The sequence below is a fragment of the Mus caroli genome, chromosome 14, assembly GCF_900094665.2.
Source record: "Mus caroli chromosome 14, CAROLI_EIJ_v1.1, whole genome shotgun sequence".
NCBI lineage: Eukaryota > Metazoa > Chordata > Mammalia > Rodentia > Muridae > Mus > Mus caroli.
Genome location: NC_034583.1, coordinates 104,502,280 through 104,520,750, shown reverse-complemented (window position 1 = coordinate 104,520,750; position 18,471 = coordinate 104,502,280). Strand labels below are relative to the sequence as shown.

At 38.2% G+C, this 18,471-nt stretch overlaps 1 protein-coding gene across 3 annotated transcripts in view; it reads right to left on the bottom strand.

The window, feature by feature from the left end:
* The window catches only part of Gpc5 (glypican 5), a 1,353,471-nt gene that overhangs the window by 1,300,046 nt on the left and 34,954 nt on the right, over positions 1–18,471 (bottom strand). For all 3 annotated transcript variants that reach the window (XM_021182017.1, XM_029469205.1, XM_029469206.1), the window contains exon 2: positions 17,152–17,313. In XM_021182017.1, coding sequence (XP_021037676.1) covers positions 17,152–17,313 — 162 coding nt within the window. The remainder of the gene's footprint in view (positions 1–17,151; positions 17,314–18,471) is intronic.

Genomic DNA, 18,471 nt, shown 5'->3' with positions numbered 1-18,471 from the left:
CCTCAACAGAGGAATGGATACAGAAAATGTGGTACATTTACACAATGGAGTACTACTCAGCTATTAAAAACAATGAATTTATGAAATTCTTAGGATCTGGAGGATATCATCCTGAGTGAGGTAACCCAATCATAAAAGAACACACATGATATTCACTCACTGATAAGTGGATATATGCCCAGAAACCCAGAATAGCCAAGCTATAATTCAGAAAACACATGAAACTCAAGAAGAAGGAAGACTAATGTGTGGATAGTTCGATCCTTCTTGAAAGGGGAATCAAAACACCCATGAGAGGAGTTACAGAGACAAAGTGTGGAGCAGAGACTGCCCTACCTGGGGATCTATCCTATATACAACCACCAAACCCAGACACTATTGTGAATGCCAATAAGTGCTTGCTGACAGGAGCCAGATCAGCTGTCTCCTGGGAGGCTTTGTCAGTTCCTGAGAAATAGAGAAGTGGATGCTCACAGCCATCCATTAGACAGAGCACAGGGTCCCCAATGAAGGAGCTAGAGAAAGTAACCAGGGAGCTGAAGGGGTTTGCAGTCCCATAGGAGGATCAATGATATGAACTAACCAGTACCCCCAGAGCTCCCTGGAACCTAACCAACAACCAAAGAAAACACATGATGGGACTCCTGGCTCTAGGTACATATGTGGCAGAGTATGACTTAGTTGGTAGTAGTCAGTGGGAGGAGAGGCCCTTGGTCCTATGAAGGCTTAATCCCCAGTCTAGGGGAGTGCCAGTGCTGGGATGCTGGTGTGTGTCAGTTGATGAGCAGGGAAGGGGGATGGGGTTATGGGCAGTTTTTGGAGGGGGAACTGGGAAAGGAGATTTCATTTAAAGTGTAAATGAAGAAAATATCTAATAGAAAAAATAAATTAAAAAATATATTCAAGTCACTAAAAGAAAATGAAAGACCTGAGTGAAACAAAGAAGTTGGTACAAATCCATACCATAATCAGCCTCCAAACACTGACACCATTGCCTACACTAACAAGGTTTTGCTGACAAGACCCTGATATAGCTGTCTCTTGTGAGGCTATGCCAGTGCCTGGCAAATACAGAAGTGGATGCTCATAGACATCTATTGGTTGGAACACAGATCCCCTAATGAAGGACCTAGAGAAAGTACCCAAGGAGCTAAAAGGGTCTGCAACCCTATAGGAGGAACAACAATATGAACTAACCAGTATCCCCAGAGTTTGTGTCTCTAGTTGCATATGTAGCAGAGGATAGCCTAGTAAGCCATCAATTGGAGGAAAGGCCCTTGATTTTGCAAAGATCATATGCCCCAGTACAGGGAAATGCCAGGGCCAGGAAGCGGGAGAGGGTGGGCTGGCAATCAGGGTTGGGAGAGGGTATAGGGGACTTTCGGGATACCATTTGAAATGTAACTGAAGAAAATATTTAATAAAAAAAAAAGAATAGAATGTGCCCTCTCTTCATAGAACCCTAATTAAAGGCTGCATAGTATGGAGTACAATGAGCTTTCATAAATTGCCCTAAGAAGAGAAACAGGCTTGGAATAGATTTGTGACCAAGAAAAAAAAAATCATTCTAGGTCAGATTCAAGGATGAGGCCACAGGTGTGCACCATGATAAAGCAAGGCCATGTGAAACTTGCTTTGAACTTATACTGAGCTTATAGGATGAAGCACTGCTCTGAACTTACTATTGGCATCCTTCTGTAACTCCCTTTTGTGTACCAGTTTATCTGTGAGGTAACTTTATAAAGAGCTTTTGTCTAAGAAGGTATAAAAAAGGTGAGAGAAAAAAATAAAGTGTGGCTGCTGGGGCTCTGCTCCATCCACCAAATGCAAGCAAACAAACAAACAAAAAAGAACTATTGTTAGTTTTACCTTCTAAAGTTTAAGGCTTCTACATATGGACCTCAGCTGCTCTTAGTCTTTGTCAGAAAAGCTTCCTTGTGCAATGGACAGCTGTCAATGGAGAGAGAGAGAAATGTGTATTCTCAGAGTACTGAGGATAAAGGACCCAATCCTCAGCCAAAATAGCTCCTTTCTGAAGAGGAGATGGAAAAAAAAATGCAATGGCCATAGGACAGGGAGGATTGCTATGCAATGAGGTCTCCTGGATAGCTTGGGACTAGCACAGTCCTGAATGCACAGCTGCTGTGGTTACATGCATAATGCCTTCGGAAGACTAAGCCTGTCAAATTGAAGGCACAAACGAATGAGGCCACAAGACTTTCTAAGGAAGGGTAGGCTGTGAACAAAAGAGACTCTTTGTTGTTGTTACTTCATTATTTTTTGTTTGATATAAAAAAAGAAGATATAATTATAGATTATAATTGCAATATCTCTCTCTTCTTCTTCCTCCCTCCAAACTCCCACTTACCCTTCCCTGCCCTCCTTAAATTGCTTGACCTCTTTTTTCATTAGTTGTTAATGCATGTATATGTGTATAGATGTATATTCCTAAATATAATCTACTCAGTCTCTCTCTTTCTCTCTCTCTTACACACACACACACATATATGTGTATGTGTGTGTGTATATATATATATATATATATATATATGTATATATACATATATGTGTGTATGTATATATATTTATACATATATGTGTATGTGTGTGTATATATATGTATATATACATATATGTGTGTATGTATATATTTATACATATATGTGCGCGCGTACGTGTATGTGTATATACATATATGTGTATGTGTGTATATATATATATGTATATATACATATATGTGTGTATGTATATTTTTATACATATATGTGCATGTGTGTGTGTGTGTGTGTGTGTGTGTGTGTGTGTGTGTTTGTGTTCAGGGTTGAAACTAGTAGGTTTCCATACTCCAGTGGAAGACCAGATCAAAACTTGGACATACTGGATTAAAAAACAAAAACAAAAAAACAGAAAGTCATGATGGTAAGATATGGGGGAACGTAGAGGGGGAAATAAGAAGAGTAGATAAGACATTTCATCATTTTACCATATACATGTTTGAACTACAAATTAACAAAACATTTAAGTTATATCATTATTCAAATATTCTTTCTACCTATTTCTCTTCACTGATATTCATTTCTATTTCACCTGCTTTTTAAAGTAGGATATTTGTGTTGGAGAAACAGTTTGGCAGTTAAGAGCAATGACTGCTCTTCCACAGAACCCAGGTTCAGTTCCTATCATACACATGGAAAGTCACAATCATCTACCACTCCAGTCCCAGAAGCTCTGAGGCGCACCCTGGACTCTGAACACACTGAATATAACTGTGTGTATAGACATATACAGGAAAACCTACCCATAGACATAAAATAAAATAAAGAAATCTACTATTTAAAATAGATGCTTAATTTTGAACAACTCTAATATTTTAGAAAATACAAGAATAGAGTTTTATTAATTCCTGATCCTTAAATTAAAAAAAAAAAAAACAAGCTTACCAGTCTTTGAAGTATTCATTATTAATGGATGAAATTTAGTAAGCCAAGAGAATTAAATAATAAACACAAATGTAAAATAGTCTGTTCTAAATATCATTAACTACTCAGAGTATATAATATTGTTCATTTTCAAAGTCCTATATGGTATTGGGACCTTCACAACACAGGTGAGGTTTATTGGGTTTATTGGAAGTATTTTAATGTATTTGAAGGTGAAGAAAATGGAAACAGTGCATCAGGGAGAAAACAATCTATTTCTTAGTCTTATAACCCCAATGTTTATATGGAACACAAATTCTAATGTGTCCTTTAATGAAAATACCACCAAGTTTCATTCCTACAAATGATCCTGAAATTTCTGATAGGTTTACCTATCACCACTTGTCACCACTGTGCTGGAACAGAGACTGAAAAGGTGACAAGGAGGAGAGTTTGGGGAGCTGCTTTTCTCAGTAGGTGACATATTCTGCCCATTTCCCTCCTACTGCATGGGTCTCACGATACCTCAATGCATACATAAATAAAACATTTATTTTAACAATTTTCAAAATGCGTTTAAGGCAGGCAATCACAGTCATCATCAAAAGCCAAAGGGATACGCATTCTCTGTTAGCCAGGGCTGTCTGTGTTATTCATGAGCATGTGCAGCCCATGCAAATGAGGCACAGTGACCGTACTGTGACAAGGTCAGTGTGCCTCTCTGTAGACAGCCGTGATTCGCTATGCATAGTCCACATGAGAATATCAGCTTGTCCCCTTTAGGTTACAAAATGCTTCAAGGGTGACTGTCTCGAGAAACAATGACTGACATCCCAAGCCATTACACAGAACCCTTGCATCAATGTTTATTTGGTTATTAATTTGGTTTATTATGAGAAAATACAACTGAGATGAACTCCAGTAATTATTTTGAAAAGTGGAGTTCTCCCTGAAGTGGATTCTAGCCTAACAGCTTACACATGGTATACCTGAGTAGAAGATTCTAACACCAATGTGAATTTTACACAGAATAAACCCATGACTTTCTAACATTGGGCCTATAGAAATATTTCCCCATGGGAATTACGTATAGAAAGCCTGGGACATGAGTTTTAGAATAATCATAAAGGTGATCAAAGAATCTAGCCTGTTCATAGAAGACAGGAACAAACATCTCAGTGAACCTAGAAAGGCTAGGAGAAAATTCATGGACAAAGTCCATGAAAGTTCAAGTATGTGCTTAATGGGATGACACAGAAAATTCAGACTATGAAAACTGAATTCAGTAAAGAGATAGAAATACTGAAGATAGCACATACAGAAATGAACATGGAACTGAAAGAAAAAATAATTCCATTAGAAAACACATAGAAAAATCTCATCAGTAGAATGAACCAAGTAAAAGATAGACTAATAAGACTCAAAGATAAAGGAGAGAAACTGGATGGCTTAAACAAAGAATATTTAAAATATGAAGATAAACGAACTAAAGGGATATTCAGGCACTTTGTGATACCATGAAAAGATGAAATTTATTAACTATGTGAAAAGAAGAATCACAAGGTAATGGCTTAGACCAGACCTTCAACAGGTACATCAAGGAACTTTCTCAAATTGAGGAAAAACATAGAAGAACACACATTATCAAATAGTCAGGGCCCAAAAGAAAATTCCTCTTGCCATCTTATAGTTGAGACACTAAATATACATAACTAAGAGATGGTATTGAAAGAATTAAGAAAAAAAATCACTATTCACATATGAAGGAAAACCCATCAGAATAACAGCTTAGTGCTCAATGGAAACTAAAGGCCAGAAGAGCCTGGAGCAAGGTACTCCGAGCTAATTTGCTACAGATACCAATCCAGCCTATTTTACTCTAGTAAACTATCAGTCAGAGTTGAACGGAAAGAAAAACTTCCCATGATACAACAGATGAACATAACTCATGACTATAAAGTCAGTCCTACAGAGAATACTGGAAATAATACTTTGGACTGAGGAGATGAATAAGCATAATCAAGAGGCTGCAAATAGAAAACAAATGAAGCTGTAAATATTGAATGAGAAAATAGGGTAAGAACACAAATAGGGATCTACACACACCTTTCACTGACACTAAGTCCTTATGGCCTCAATTCCTCAGTTGAAAGACGCAGGTTAGCTGATCAGATTAACAAACAAAATCCAGGTCTGTAAGAATTGTGTTGGGAATTGCATTGACGCTGTAGACTGCTTTTAGTAAGAGGGCTATTTTATTATATTAATTGACAGGCTATGAGCATGTAATCCTGAAGAGGGGTGCGGGGAGGATTGTAAGGACCAGTGGGTTAAAGACACCACAAGAAAACCTACAGAATCAACTAATATTGGCCAATAGGGGTTAACAGGAACTGAACCATCAACCAGAGAGCATGAATGAGAGTGACCCAGGTCCTCAGCATATATGTAAGAGTTGTGTAGCTTGGTCTTCAGATGGTACTCCCAACAATGGAAGCAGGGACTAAAGGCAGGAGTTCCTGTCTTAAAGGCAGGGACTCCTGCCTTTAAGACCCTTTTCCCGTACTGGGTTGCCTTGTCCAGTCCTAATAAAAGAGGTGTCTAGTCATACTACAAGTTGATGTGCCAAGGCTGGTTGGTATCCATGGGACATTTCTTATTTCCTAAAGAGAAAGGGAAGAAGAGTAAATTGGAAGCAAAAAGAGGTAGATGGGAAGGATTGGGAGGAGAAAATGGAGGGGAACCTGCAGTGCCATATACAGTAAATACATAAATTAATTAATTATTGGAAAAGGAGAGAGAATCAAACACATTCTTCTGACTTCCACAAATAGCAGGCACACATATGTTGCAGACATACATGCAAGCAAAACATCCATACACATACACTTTTGAAAAATTAAAGAAAAACATCTTTTGAGTATAATAATTTACTTCACTATATTTTGACAAAATAATAAAAAAATTGGTGCTTTCAGGATACACACCATCTTAGAATAAAATAATTTAAGAAAAAATCTATTCCAAGAAAAATGGGACCAGGATGCCACCATCCTAATATCTGACAAAAACAAACTTCAAACTAAAACTAATCAGAAGAGATAAACGAGGACACTTTATTCTGATCTAAGGGAAAATTAATGAAAATGACATTACAAGCTTACACCTTCATGCATAAAAATCTTACACCCAAATTAATAAAGAATGTTCTACTGCACTTTAAGACACAGACAAACCCCAAGTTCATTACTGATTTCAGTACTCCACGTTCTCCAATATACAGATTACCTCAATGTGGGACCGTGAAAGGCAGCCTGTTTTCTGGTTGAGCAAGATTAAAACCCTGGAGACCCAACCGATAATGCAAGGAATGGAAGGAAGTTTGCCACGCTCCCAGACACTCCTGACATGAGGCCTCAGCTCCATAATTCTGTGGCCATCAGTCACATAGGGCAATGCCCCAAGACCCTTGTATTCTGTCTGGACTCCACCCCCACAGTTACCTGGCAACAGCCAGGTAGCCCTGGCCTACTATAAAAGGGGCTATTTGCCCCCTCCTCCCTCTCTTACTCTTTTACTCTCTTACTCTTGCTTTCTTGCTCTCCCTCTCACCCCATCCCTCCACCTCCCTTCACGTGGTCATAGCCAGCCTCTACTTCATTCTTTCCCTCTCTGTGCCTTTCTTGGCCTCTACTACCCTCTCAGCTCCCCTTCCCCAACACTCCTCCCTGCAAAAGGTATTCAACCTCAGGCCCTCCCTAAGGAAGTGAGGTAAGGTCTCACTCATCACAGCTCTCCCCATGTCGATAAACGCCTCAAAACCATGGACTGCCTCTTCTCACTGGACACACCATGCTGGAGCAATGACATCGCGTGGCACCTGTGGGTGTCCAAGAGTTTGAGAACCTGTCTTCCTTGGCCTCCTTGAAGGCCAGGGGACACCACACACACACACACCGTGGCAGCATGGGGTGCGTGCAGTGAAACTTTCTGCATCCCGCCTCCATGAGTGGTCCTGGCCCTGTGACAGACTGGACACAGGAACCCACTTTAACCCACACCTCAACAAAAATAAACAGGAAAATACAGAATTAAATGATATTACAAATCAAATGGAACTAACAGATAATCCACTCAATATCGTGCCCAAACAATAAAGGATACACACCCCATTCAACAGTTCATGTAAGATCCTTCAAAATATACCATATTCTGGGACACCAAATAACATTCAACAAATAAAAAATAATGAAATAACTGTCCACCCTTTCTGACCATAATGCACTAAGGTATAAAATCAACAACCAAGGAATTTCCAATAGGTATACAGCTCATGGAGATTAAAGAATACATTACCGAATGATTAATAGGTCAAAGAAAAAACTAAAATACTCCTAAAACCAACCAAAAATGAAATTACAGTACAACAAAATCTGTAAGACAAAATGAGTGCATATAATTGCTGCTGTCCAGTATTTGACAGAAGCAGTGTCTTCAATAAATAGCACTAGGAAACATGGATTTCCACATGTAGAAGAATGATGTGCATGTTTTTGCTCATCTATCCATCTGTGCAAAAGCAAATTGTGATAGAGGATTAGCAACCAGGATATATAAAGAGCTTAAAACATTACCCAGCAATAGAACACATTGTGCAGTTTACAAATTGGATACATACATGACAAGTGCACTCTCAAGAGAGAAACTTTAAAATGACTAGAAATATTTTTATAAGTGTCCAACATCTTCAGCCATTAGAAGAATGAATATCAAAAATTACTTTGAGATATTGTCTTACCTCAGTTAGAATGACCAAGCTGAAGAAATCACCAGACAACAAATGTGTGTAGGAAGGGGACCCTCATTCCCTGTTGGTGGGGATCCAAACTGGCACAGCCACCACCATAAATAGCAGCTTGGAGAACTTTCAAGAGTTAAAAGCAACTCTGCTACATGGTTGAGCTATACCATTCCTGTGCATGTGCACAAAGGAGTCAGCATCTTACTCTACAGACAACCCGTTGAGCCACGTTCATTGCTCCTATATTAACAATATCTAGTAAATGGAAATAACCTAAATGTCCTTCAGCTGATGGATGGATGATAAAAATGTGTGTCTTAGTTTGGGTTTTACTGCTGTGAACAGACACCATGACCAAGGCAACTCTTACAAAGGCAATGTTTAACTGGGGCTGGCTTACAGGTTCAGAGGTTCAGTCCACTATCATCAATGTGTAATCATGGTAGCATACTGGCAGACATGGGACTGGAGGAGCTGAGAGTTCTATCTCTTGTTCCAAAGGCAGCTAGGAGAAGATTGGTTTCCAGGCAGGTAGGGTGAGGATATTAAAGCCCAAGTCCACAGTGACACACCTACTCTAACAAGGCCACACCTCCTAATAGTGCCATTCCCTGGGCCAAGCATATACAAACCATCACAATGTGGTACATTTACACGATGGAATTCTATTAGCTTCCAAAAACTGAAATAATGAAATGTTCAGGAAAACAGATGGGAACTGGAAAAGAACATGCTAAATGGAGGTAAGCCAGACCCAGAAAGAAAATAGTGCAGATGCTCTCTTATTAAGGTTCCTGGCTTCAATGTGTACTTTTGACTTTACTATCTAAAATAACCAAAGAAGCCAGGAAAGTGTAAAGGACCATGGGGATAAAGGGTAACTCTGTTGAATATGATAGTAGGGTGCAGTTGCTATAAAGGGATAATGAGAAAAATGGGGAAGCTTTAACCAGGAGATAGGCAATACAGGGAGAAAGGAAGAGAAGAAAGAAATACTAAGAATGCTTTAAAAGCCATAAATATATTACATCATAATCTTACTTAAATATTTAAGTAAATATATATGTATATATAAATATGTGCATATATGTATATACATAATATATATAATTTGAGTATATGTATATAGTATATGTAAATTTATAAATGCATATATGTACAAATATATATTTTTATATATAAGTATGTATATATGTATATATAAGTGTGTGCATGTATGTATGTATGTATGTATGTATATATGTATGTATATGCATGTATATATATAAAACCAGCATTGTGGTATATGCGTTTAATCCACATACTCAGGAGATAGAAGCCAAAGCATTTCTGTGAGTTTAAGATCAGCTTGGATACATCTTACAAGTGAATTCTAGGTCTACCAGGATGACACATTAAACACCCTGTCTCAAAAGAAGAAAGAAGAGAAGGGGAGGGAAGGAGAGAGAAGGAGAGGAAAGGGGATGGACAAAATATATATACATGTGTGCAATCCATATATGTAGTTATAGAACATAAAATGATGGTACCCCCAAAAGAGCCAGGAACACCTCCCTAGTGCTAAGGACGGAAAACTCTCTTCATGTTAATATAAGAATCTCCCAAAGCAATGTGAATTATTGCTATTCCTTTCAGTGAACTTCTGGAACTTGAAGATGAGGCCCTACTAATGACTACAGACAACACATACTGCAGACACAAGGAACGGAGGAGGAAATGGTCTGGAAGAACTGGTTCTCAGCACCAGGAAGTGGTAGTCAAGCTCCCACTTGAGGGGTAGTAGTCGGAAATGTAAAAGTCAAGGGACCACAACAATGACCAGCAAGACTTCATAGTCTTTGGGTGGCACTTTTATCTTGGAGGTAATCAAAGTTATCTATTATGGACTTAAGGCCCTCAATGAGAGATGATTCATGGTTAGTACTATAAACCTAACCAGCTAACCGTGGCTAGGGAGGAGAACCCACTACTGTCATTTTGTTAAACCGATTTATTTTCTTTGTTCTAAGTACTCATCCTTACATCTCACCCTTCATTGAAGAAGCTTCCTTTTTACACGGATGAAAACTGTTAGAGAGACCTAAAACTGATCAGAATAAAACGAATAAGTGGCCATGGGGTGCCCAGCCCCAGCTGATACAAGTGTAGGACAACCCTGAGCCTAAGGTTCATGAAAAATCACAGAAGAGGAGACAAAACATTACAGGAGCCAGGGGACCAGTGCACCTGCTACTAAGTGGTATCCACTAGACATGACAGGTATAAAGTCTATGGATAAACTCTCAACAAGAGCAGCACCATGGCAACACCAACTGACATGCCAATGTGGATGGTGAATTCCACAGGGTTCCATGCCTACATGAAAAGCAATGTCTGCTGTGAGAAGAGAAACTTCCTTCAGGGAAGAGCTCCTACGTAGTGTGTCCAAACCTGTCAGCCCTGAACACATGTGTGCTCAAGCAAAGCTAAATAGATTCAGAAGGAAATATTCACACATATATGCCTACATATATGCACATACACACACACACACATACACACATAAACACACACATATATATACATACATATATACATACACATACTCATATACACACACACATATACAAACACACACATATAGACACATACATATATATATATGTATATATATATGTATTCTATTACTTTGAAATCTAAAATTTTAAAATGTCTGGGGAAAATAAATAATTCAATATATATATATATATGATTGTACATATATGTAGCAGTAATAATTAAAGAGTTCATTAATTTGGGTGGAGATAAGGGACTTGAAAGAGATTGTAGGGTAGAGAGGAAGAGGTGAGAGGAATCTAGATGTCATGCTCTTGAATGAAATTCTCAAAGTAAATAAAAATTTTAAAAAGAAAAGGAAATGAACTATCTCAACCACAAACTCACCTACAACAGTGTCCTTCTTGTCTGGAAGATATGCTAGTGTGGAATAGTAGCCCAAAGAATGTGAGAATGACTGACCTATATATGATTTGACTTAGGGTCATTCAACTAGATGGGGCCCATACCCAACACTGCCTGAGTGACGAAGAAGTTGAGACTAGATAGCTCAGAAACATAATATAAAAACAATACTACTTGATTTTTTTAAGGTAACAGTAAAATGACTTTTAATGATTCTGTTCTACTCATAGATCAGTACCTTGCTAAGCCATGATCAGGGAAGCTTTGTCCTATAGTAGATGGGAATAAATACAGAAACCCATACCCAGACGATATATGAGAATGAGAGACCTTGAAACACTCAATCCTAAATGGAATGTCTTCATCAAATTCTTCCCATAGAGCTCAGGAAACCATGTAGAAAAGAAGGAAGGAAAAATATCAGAGACAGAGGAGATAGAGGACACCCTACAATCCCACAAGATCTACACAATATGAACCAGAGAGATTGGGGCAGCATGCACAGGACCAGCACTGGTCTGTTCCAGATGGGGTCCTAAAGCTGAAAATCGTCTCTGCAGGGCTAGGCACATCCTCTCCCACTGAGGCCAAACAAGGCAGCCGAACTAGAACAAAGCATTCCACAGACAAGCAACAGCTTGAAGGTTAGTCCCTGACCCCAACTCCAGTTGATCAGGACCAACATGAAGACCAAAGTTCACATCTGCTATATGTGCGTGGTAGGTTCAGCCAGTACATGTTCTTGGTTGGTGGTTCAGTCTCTGAGAGGCCCCAAGGGTCCAGGTTAGTTGATTCAGATGATCTTCTTATTGCATTCCTTCAGTGTCCTCAATCCTTCCCCCAACTCTTCTATAAGAGTCCTCAAGCTCTATCCAGTGTTTGGCTGTGCGTCTCTGCTTCCATTTGAGTCACTAACTCCACTGCTGGGTGGAATCTCTCAGAGACAGCCTTGCTAGGCTCTTTTCTGCAAGCATAATAGAGTATCATTTAATAGTTCCATGGATTGGTGCTTGCCTATGCGATGGGTGTCTAATAATATGGTTATTGCTTGGCCATTCTCTCAGTCTCTGCTCCATCCCCCACCTCTGCATTTCTTGCTGATAAGTGGGACCTGAAAACCTTCTGTAAGCCAAAGGACCTGTCAATAAGACAAAACAGCAGCCTGCAGATTGGTAAAAGATCTTCACCAACTCTACACTTTTTTTACACTGGGCTCATATCCAAAATTTATAAGGAATTCATGAAGTTAGATATCAACAACCCAAATAACCCAATTAAAAATGGGGTACAGAGCTAAACTGAGAATTCTCAACAGAGGAATCTCAATTGGCCAAGAAGCACTTAAAAAAACCTGTTCAACATCCTAAGTCGTTAGAGAAATCTAAATAAAAATAACTTTGAGATTCTGTCTTACACCTGTCAGAATGGCTAAGATCAAAAACTCAAGAGATAGCAGATGCTGTCAAGGATGTGGAGAAAGAGGAACACTCCTCCATTGCTCATGGGAGTACACATTTGTACAACTACTTTGGAAATCAATTTGACAGTTTCTTGAGAAACTAGGAATAGTTTTACCTCAAGACCCAGCTATGCTACTCCTGAACAAATACACAAAAGATCTCCAATATCCCACTTGCTCTACTAGGTTTATAGAAGTTTTATTCATAATAGTCAGAAGCAGGAAACAACCTAGATGCCCCTTCACTGAAGAATGGATAAAAAAATATGTACATCTACACAATGGAATACTATTCAGCTGTTAAATACAAAGACATAATGAATTTTGCAGGCAAATGAATGGAACTTGAGAATAGTACCCAGGAGCTGAAGGGATCTGCAACCCTATAGAAGGAACAACAATATGAACTAACCAGTACCCCCAGAGCTCGTGTCTCTAGCTGCATATGTAGCAGAAGATGGCATAGTTGACCATCATTGGGAAGAGAGACCCTTAGGTCTTGCAAACTTTATATGCCCCAGTACAGGGGAACACCAGGACCAAGAAGTAAGAGTGGGTGGGTAGGGGAGCAGGGCAGGGGGAGGGTATAGGGAACTTTTGGGATAGCATTTGAAATGTAAATAAAGAAAATACCTAATTAAAAAAAAAGAAAGTATAACTTGCACAAGCAGCAAAAATCTTTTCATGTCTACCTCAACCCTGTATTATTGGGAAATGCTAACTTACTTATTAAATTTCTATTATTCATTATATGACAAAAAAAGGAACTTGAGAACATCATCCTGAGCGAGGTAATACAGTCACAAAAGGACATGCATGGTATGTAGTAAGTTATAAGTGGATATTAGCCATAAAATACAGGATACCAACACGACATTCCACAGACACAAAGAAGTTAAACAAGTAGGAAGGATGCTTGAATCCTACTTAGAAGGGAGAATAAAATAATTATGAGCAGCAGATGGAAGGAGGAACTGGTGGGAGATGGGATGGGAAGGGGAGTGGGATGGTACAGGATCTGGTGTGGGGAGACAGGAGTGAGGGCCAAATGGTCATGAGGATGAATGGAAATCTTCAGAGCTATATGGACTGGGGCATCTTGAGGACCTACCAGAGACCTGGGGTATGAGTAATTCAAGAATCACTGGAGATTAATTTAGCTGGCACTCACAGTAAAGGGGATATGGAACCCGAAGAGGACACCTCCTGTAGCAAGGCAGGAGCCACAGTGAAGGGATAGGGACAGCAATCCACTCACATATCTTTCAACCCAAAATTTATCCTGCTACAACAAACTACTGCTAAAGGTAGGCTGCATGGCTAGCAAATGACAAAACTTAAAGTTATTTTTGGAGGTTCCTTGTCTTATAATGTCATGTCAGAGTTCTCATCCTTGAAAAAAAGTATTTTATTCAATTTACATATTTTTCTTCTCTTTTTTAAAAACATGTCCTTTGCATATATACCATGGCTTTCAGTTTAGTGTTTCTATGGGATTCCCGAGTTTGTGAACAAACGGGTCTCTGAGTTTTGTGTCTTTTCTTGGATTCTTTTCCTTCAGTTTGTTGGTTTCATCCAATTCCTATGTGTTACTTTTTATTTCATCATATTTTATTTTATTATTTTATTTTTATTCCTTAGAAAACCTGTTCATTTTCTATTGAGAGACAGAAAAAGGGTGGATGTTGATGAGAAGGAAGGTGGGAACAAACTGGAAGGAGTGGAAGAAAAGAAAGACATAGTCAGAATATTGTGTGAGAAAAGAGCTAATTTTAATAAAAGCAAAAATAAAAATAAAAAAGAGGAACTCAATAATAAAATAAGGAAACTTAAAATTATCAAATCAACATTCAGGAACTGATCTCTTAAATCTCAGTCAAGCAGATTTCTTCCGTATAAAATGCAGTGGATTATTTTAAATGCAGATATTCATTTTTCAGTAACTAATTGGTAAAGTGGCCAACTCAATTATGATGCTGCAAGTTTGATTTTTCATCTGGTTTTGGCATACATGTTTAAGGTTCATTTATGACATTACAGCCCAAGACAACTCTTCTGTTCATTTAATTAAGGGCTGGTATCCTTGAAAGTTTTGTTCCAATAAAAGCATATGAGAGAAATTCTTCTAAGTCTATATTGTCTTCTCCTGACTCTGAAATGATGCCTGCCAGTGGAGCTTATGATAGCTGATTATAGGAAATCATCCCATAATACCATTTTACTGTTACTTTCATAATTAATCTTAAAGCCGAAGTTTATCCTGTTAATAACAGTACATGAGACTCACTAAACAGAAAGACAAGAAGACTACAGAACAATAAATGACATTGAACCAGAAGTGGTGATCCCAGACCTTCATACACATTTTGTTACTGACATGGTCATCACCCAACCTTTAGCAGTTTCAGCAAAGATTTTCAGCAATTCTAGGTTCTGCAATCTTTTGATCTTTGTTGATTTATTTAGAAATATCTTATTGATGAAAGTATATTAAATTGCCTTTGAAGGGAGAAATATTAAGTGCTTATGTGACAGCAACTGATGGCACTACGCTCTTGTCTGCAGTTAATGCCACCGAGCAAGATTAGGCTGATTTATCTGGACCTTGCCTGTTCTGTCAGAACATGGTCACCTGTTCTGAAAGGATGAACTTTGAGGTTAAAAGATGAGAATTCATAAGTAATTCTCCCCATGTCAACCTTTTCCTTGACACTCTTATATATGTGTTTTAAGAGTTTTTTTCCAACTTTGGCCTTACCTTCTCAAGTATGTGACCACCAACCAGAAACTTGACCTTACCTTCTCAAGCATGGAGTTGACAACCAGAAACTCCCTGGCTTGGACGTTTCTACTTCCCTCTCCCTCCAAAAATACATTCTCTATATCACAATTCTCTCATTATCATGAGGAATAATCATATTATTTTCACTGGACAGCTGCGGCTTTCTAATTTTCCCAGTTCAAATCACAAATCTTTGTTTAAATTTAATGTCAATGACATTCTTCCCACAATGTCTCATAAGTAAATTCCATTAGAGATATAAAGCTATATTCTAAACCCTCCCCAAACATAGTTGTGTGGAGGATTTGTCTGTTACTATGTATTATAATGCTAAAACACTGGCCCCCAATATGTGGTTGCCCCCCCCCAAAAAGGAGATCCTCATATACACCAAGCGATGCTATGCAACCTTACCCCCCAAGTTATCCTTGCTTGGTCAATAAAGATACCTATAGACTATAGCTAGGCAGAAGAGAGGTATGTGGGGTTTTGGTTCCTGGGGATTGGGGTCTGAGGAAGAGACCTCAAAGAGGAGATGGGAGGGAAGGAAGACAACGCCAGGGGATAAGTGGATCACTATATATTGGGGTTACAGACAGGGAAATAGACAAAATAGCATAGTGGGTAGAGAGAGCTTCTAAGGCTTATTATAAATATAAAGGTTCTCTGTCTTTTATTTGGGAACTAAATGATCTAAGAATGGGTAGAAATTCCCAATTAATATTTACCACAATATAGCTGAACCAATATCTTAAAATCTGATGCTTCAAAATTTCTGAAGAAAAAATCTCATCAATTCATGATAAACTATATATTAACTCAAGTTGAATTTTATTATGATTTACTGTGCTTACTTTATTTATTAAGTATAATTTTAAAAATAAGCTTTGTAATTTAGTTATGCACATAAAGAATACAAATAATTTGCATATATTGACAATTAAAATGCCTATTACACAGGAAAACCAACAGAACCTATATCCCATGTTGAGCAGAGCTATAAATTGGTTTTAAATGGTATGTTAACTATTTTTTCCATTTTAATCATAGGCATAATAGTTAATGTTTCATACAAAAAAATAAGCAGTTTTATTACAGTAATAAGGAATTTTACAGAAAAAAATATGATAAAAAGACCATCTATCCTTCAGTGTGCTTAATAATCTCATAATTCATTAATTTTATGTGTCAACATGATGTTTGATTTAGGGGTGAATTCTGAGATTAGTTGAACCTTAAACATCAACAATATCTCCAATGTTACCATTTACCACTCTTGGATACACTCAGTACATCAAATCTTTGTTCTCTTGAAAACCACATGATGTTTCCAGGAGAAAACTCAAGATAAATATTTCTTCAATTCATATGTTTAAAAATAAATTTTTGATTATGCAGGTAAAAGTCACTGAGATTTTTATGTTACCATCCCCTGCCCCCATGGGATTTAATAAATATGGGTTTACACTGGGATAAAATGATGGGTGAGAATCATGAAAAGCTGGAAAGAATGTAGAATGGTATGCATTCCTGTGGATTTTTCAATAACACATTTTCTCCTGTCGTATTCAATATCCACTCAGGAAGCCTCCATACATAATTTATGATGGCTAGAAAAACAAACTTCGCTTTATAGCAGAGTGATACACAATGACAAAGAAATAAGCCTAGCCAAGTTTACTAATATTGCTTTCACAAGTAAATGGTTTAAATGGGCTGGTCATTAGTGTCAGAACTCAAATCCATCTACCTTGAAAAGCAGCTGCATTTCGGGATATTAGCAACTTTAATGTTGAGCTGGATGTCTGAAGCACCTGCTGCAAATCTTGCCGAGCTGCAATCTGGTACCTCTCCTCCATCTTCCTGGTACAGCACGTTGGGTTTTTGGATAGGCAAACCTGAAGATCAGGTCCTGAAAGACAAATGGTATTTCCCACAATGACTATCAGTCCATTAAGAAACATGACAGGTTACAGGGCAAATGTTATGACTAACCCTGCATGCTAGAGGTTTGTGTACAGTGTGAGAAATTGATTCTCAAGTGCATTTGCTATCGGAAAACTTACCTATCAAACACTATTATCACATAAAGTCCCATATCCTTGGGATGCCAAGAGACTCACACCATGCTATTCCATAAAAGTAGTCCTCTTTGCACTAAGTATTTAAGCCAAGTGTTGATAGTTTGGGCTACCTGGATTTTATAGAGTGCTCCCTGCAAGTTTGTTAGAATTACCTAAGAAAGGTTTTTCTTTTTGACTCCTGAAGCTTCTGAGTTCCCACATTAGGAAATGAATAAAACTAAAATATGTTCACGTGCATCCACACATATACAGATCAGTGCGCCAGTGTAACAGCCCCAATTCAAGCTCTTCCTCCACATCCATAGACACAGTCTGAAGGCTCCTTAACTAAAGTTATTCTCAAAAAGAGTGAAAACATGTAAGGCACTCTGCTCTCTCTGCCAATATGAGATACCAACAACTCTAACAATGTTGGCTTTAGTTTGCTGAAGCTAAACAACAAAAGACACTATTTGAGCACTTTAAAAAGCTAAGAAGTATCAAATATTTACAGACATCACAATAGGTAAAAGGTTGACATTCTTTCATTTGTCTTCCCTAAAGTGATATACAAGCAAATTCTAGTTCAAAGAGTAAAATTGATTGAATGAAAACCAAGCTATCTTCTCAGGTTTGCTCCTAAAAGGGAAAATCAGGGGATTAGCATTCAGAAGAGCACAATAACAAAAAGGAAAGAGAAACAACTAATACTGAAGAATATAAACCTGTGTAGTGTAAGAATAACTAGGAAGGATTTTAAAATAACAATGGTTGATTATGGCAAACAGGACTCCAGAAGGCAACACTGTTTTCTAGCTCGAATTTCCACTCACGGCCTAGAAATATGCCCTGAGCAATATGCCCCCTGCAGTGGTTTGAATAAGAATGGCCTAAAAAAGTGGATGCTTACAGTCAGCTATTGGATGGATCACAGGGCTCCCAATGGAGGAGCTAGAGAAAGTACCCAAGGAGCTAAAGGGATCTGCAACCCTATAGGTGGAACAACA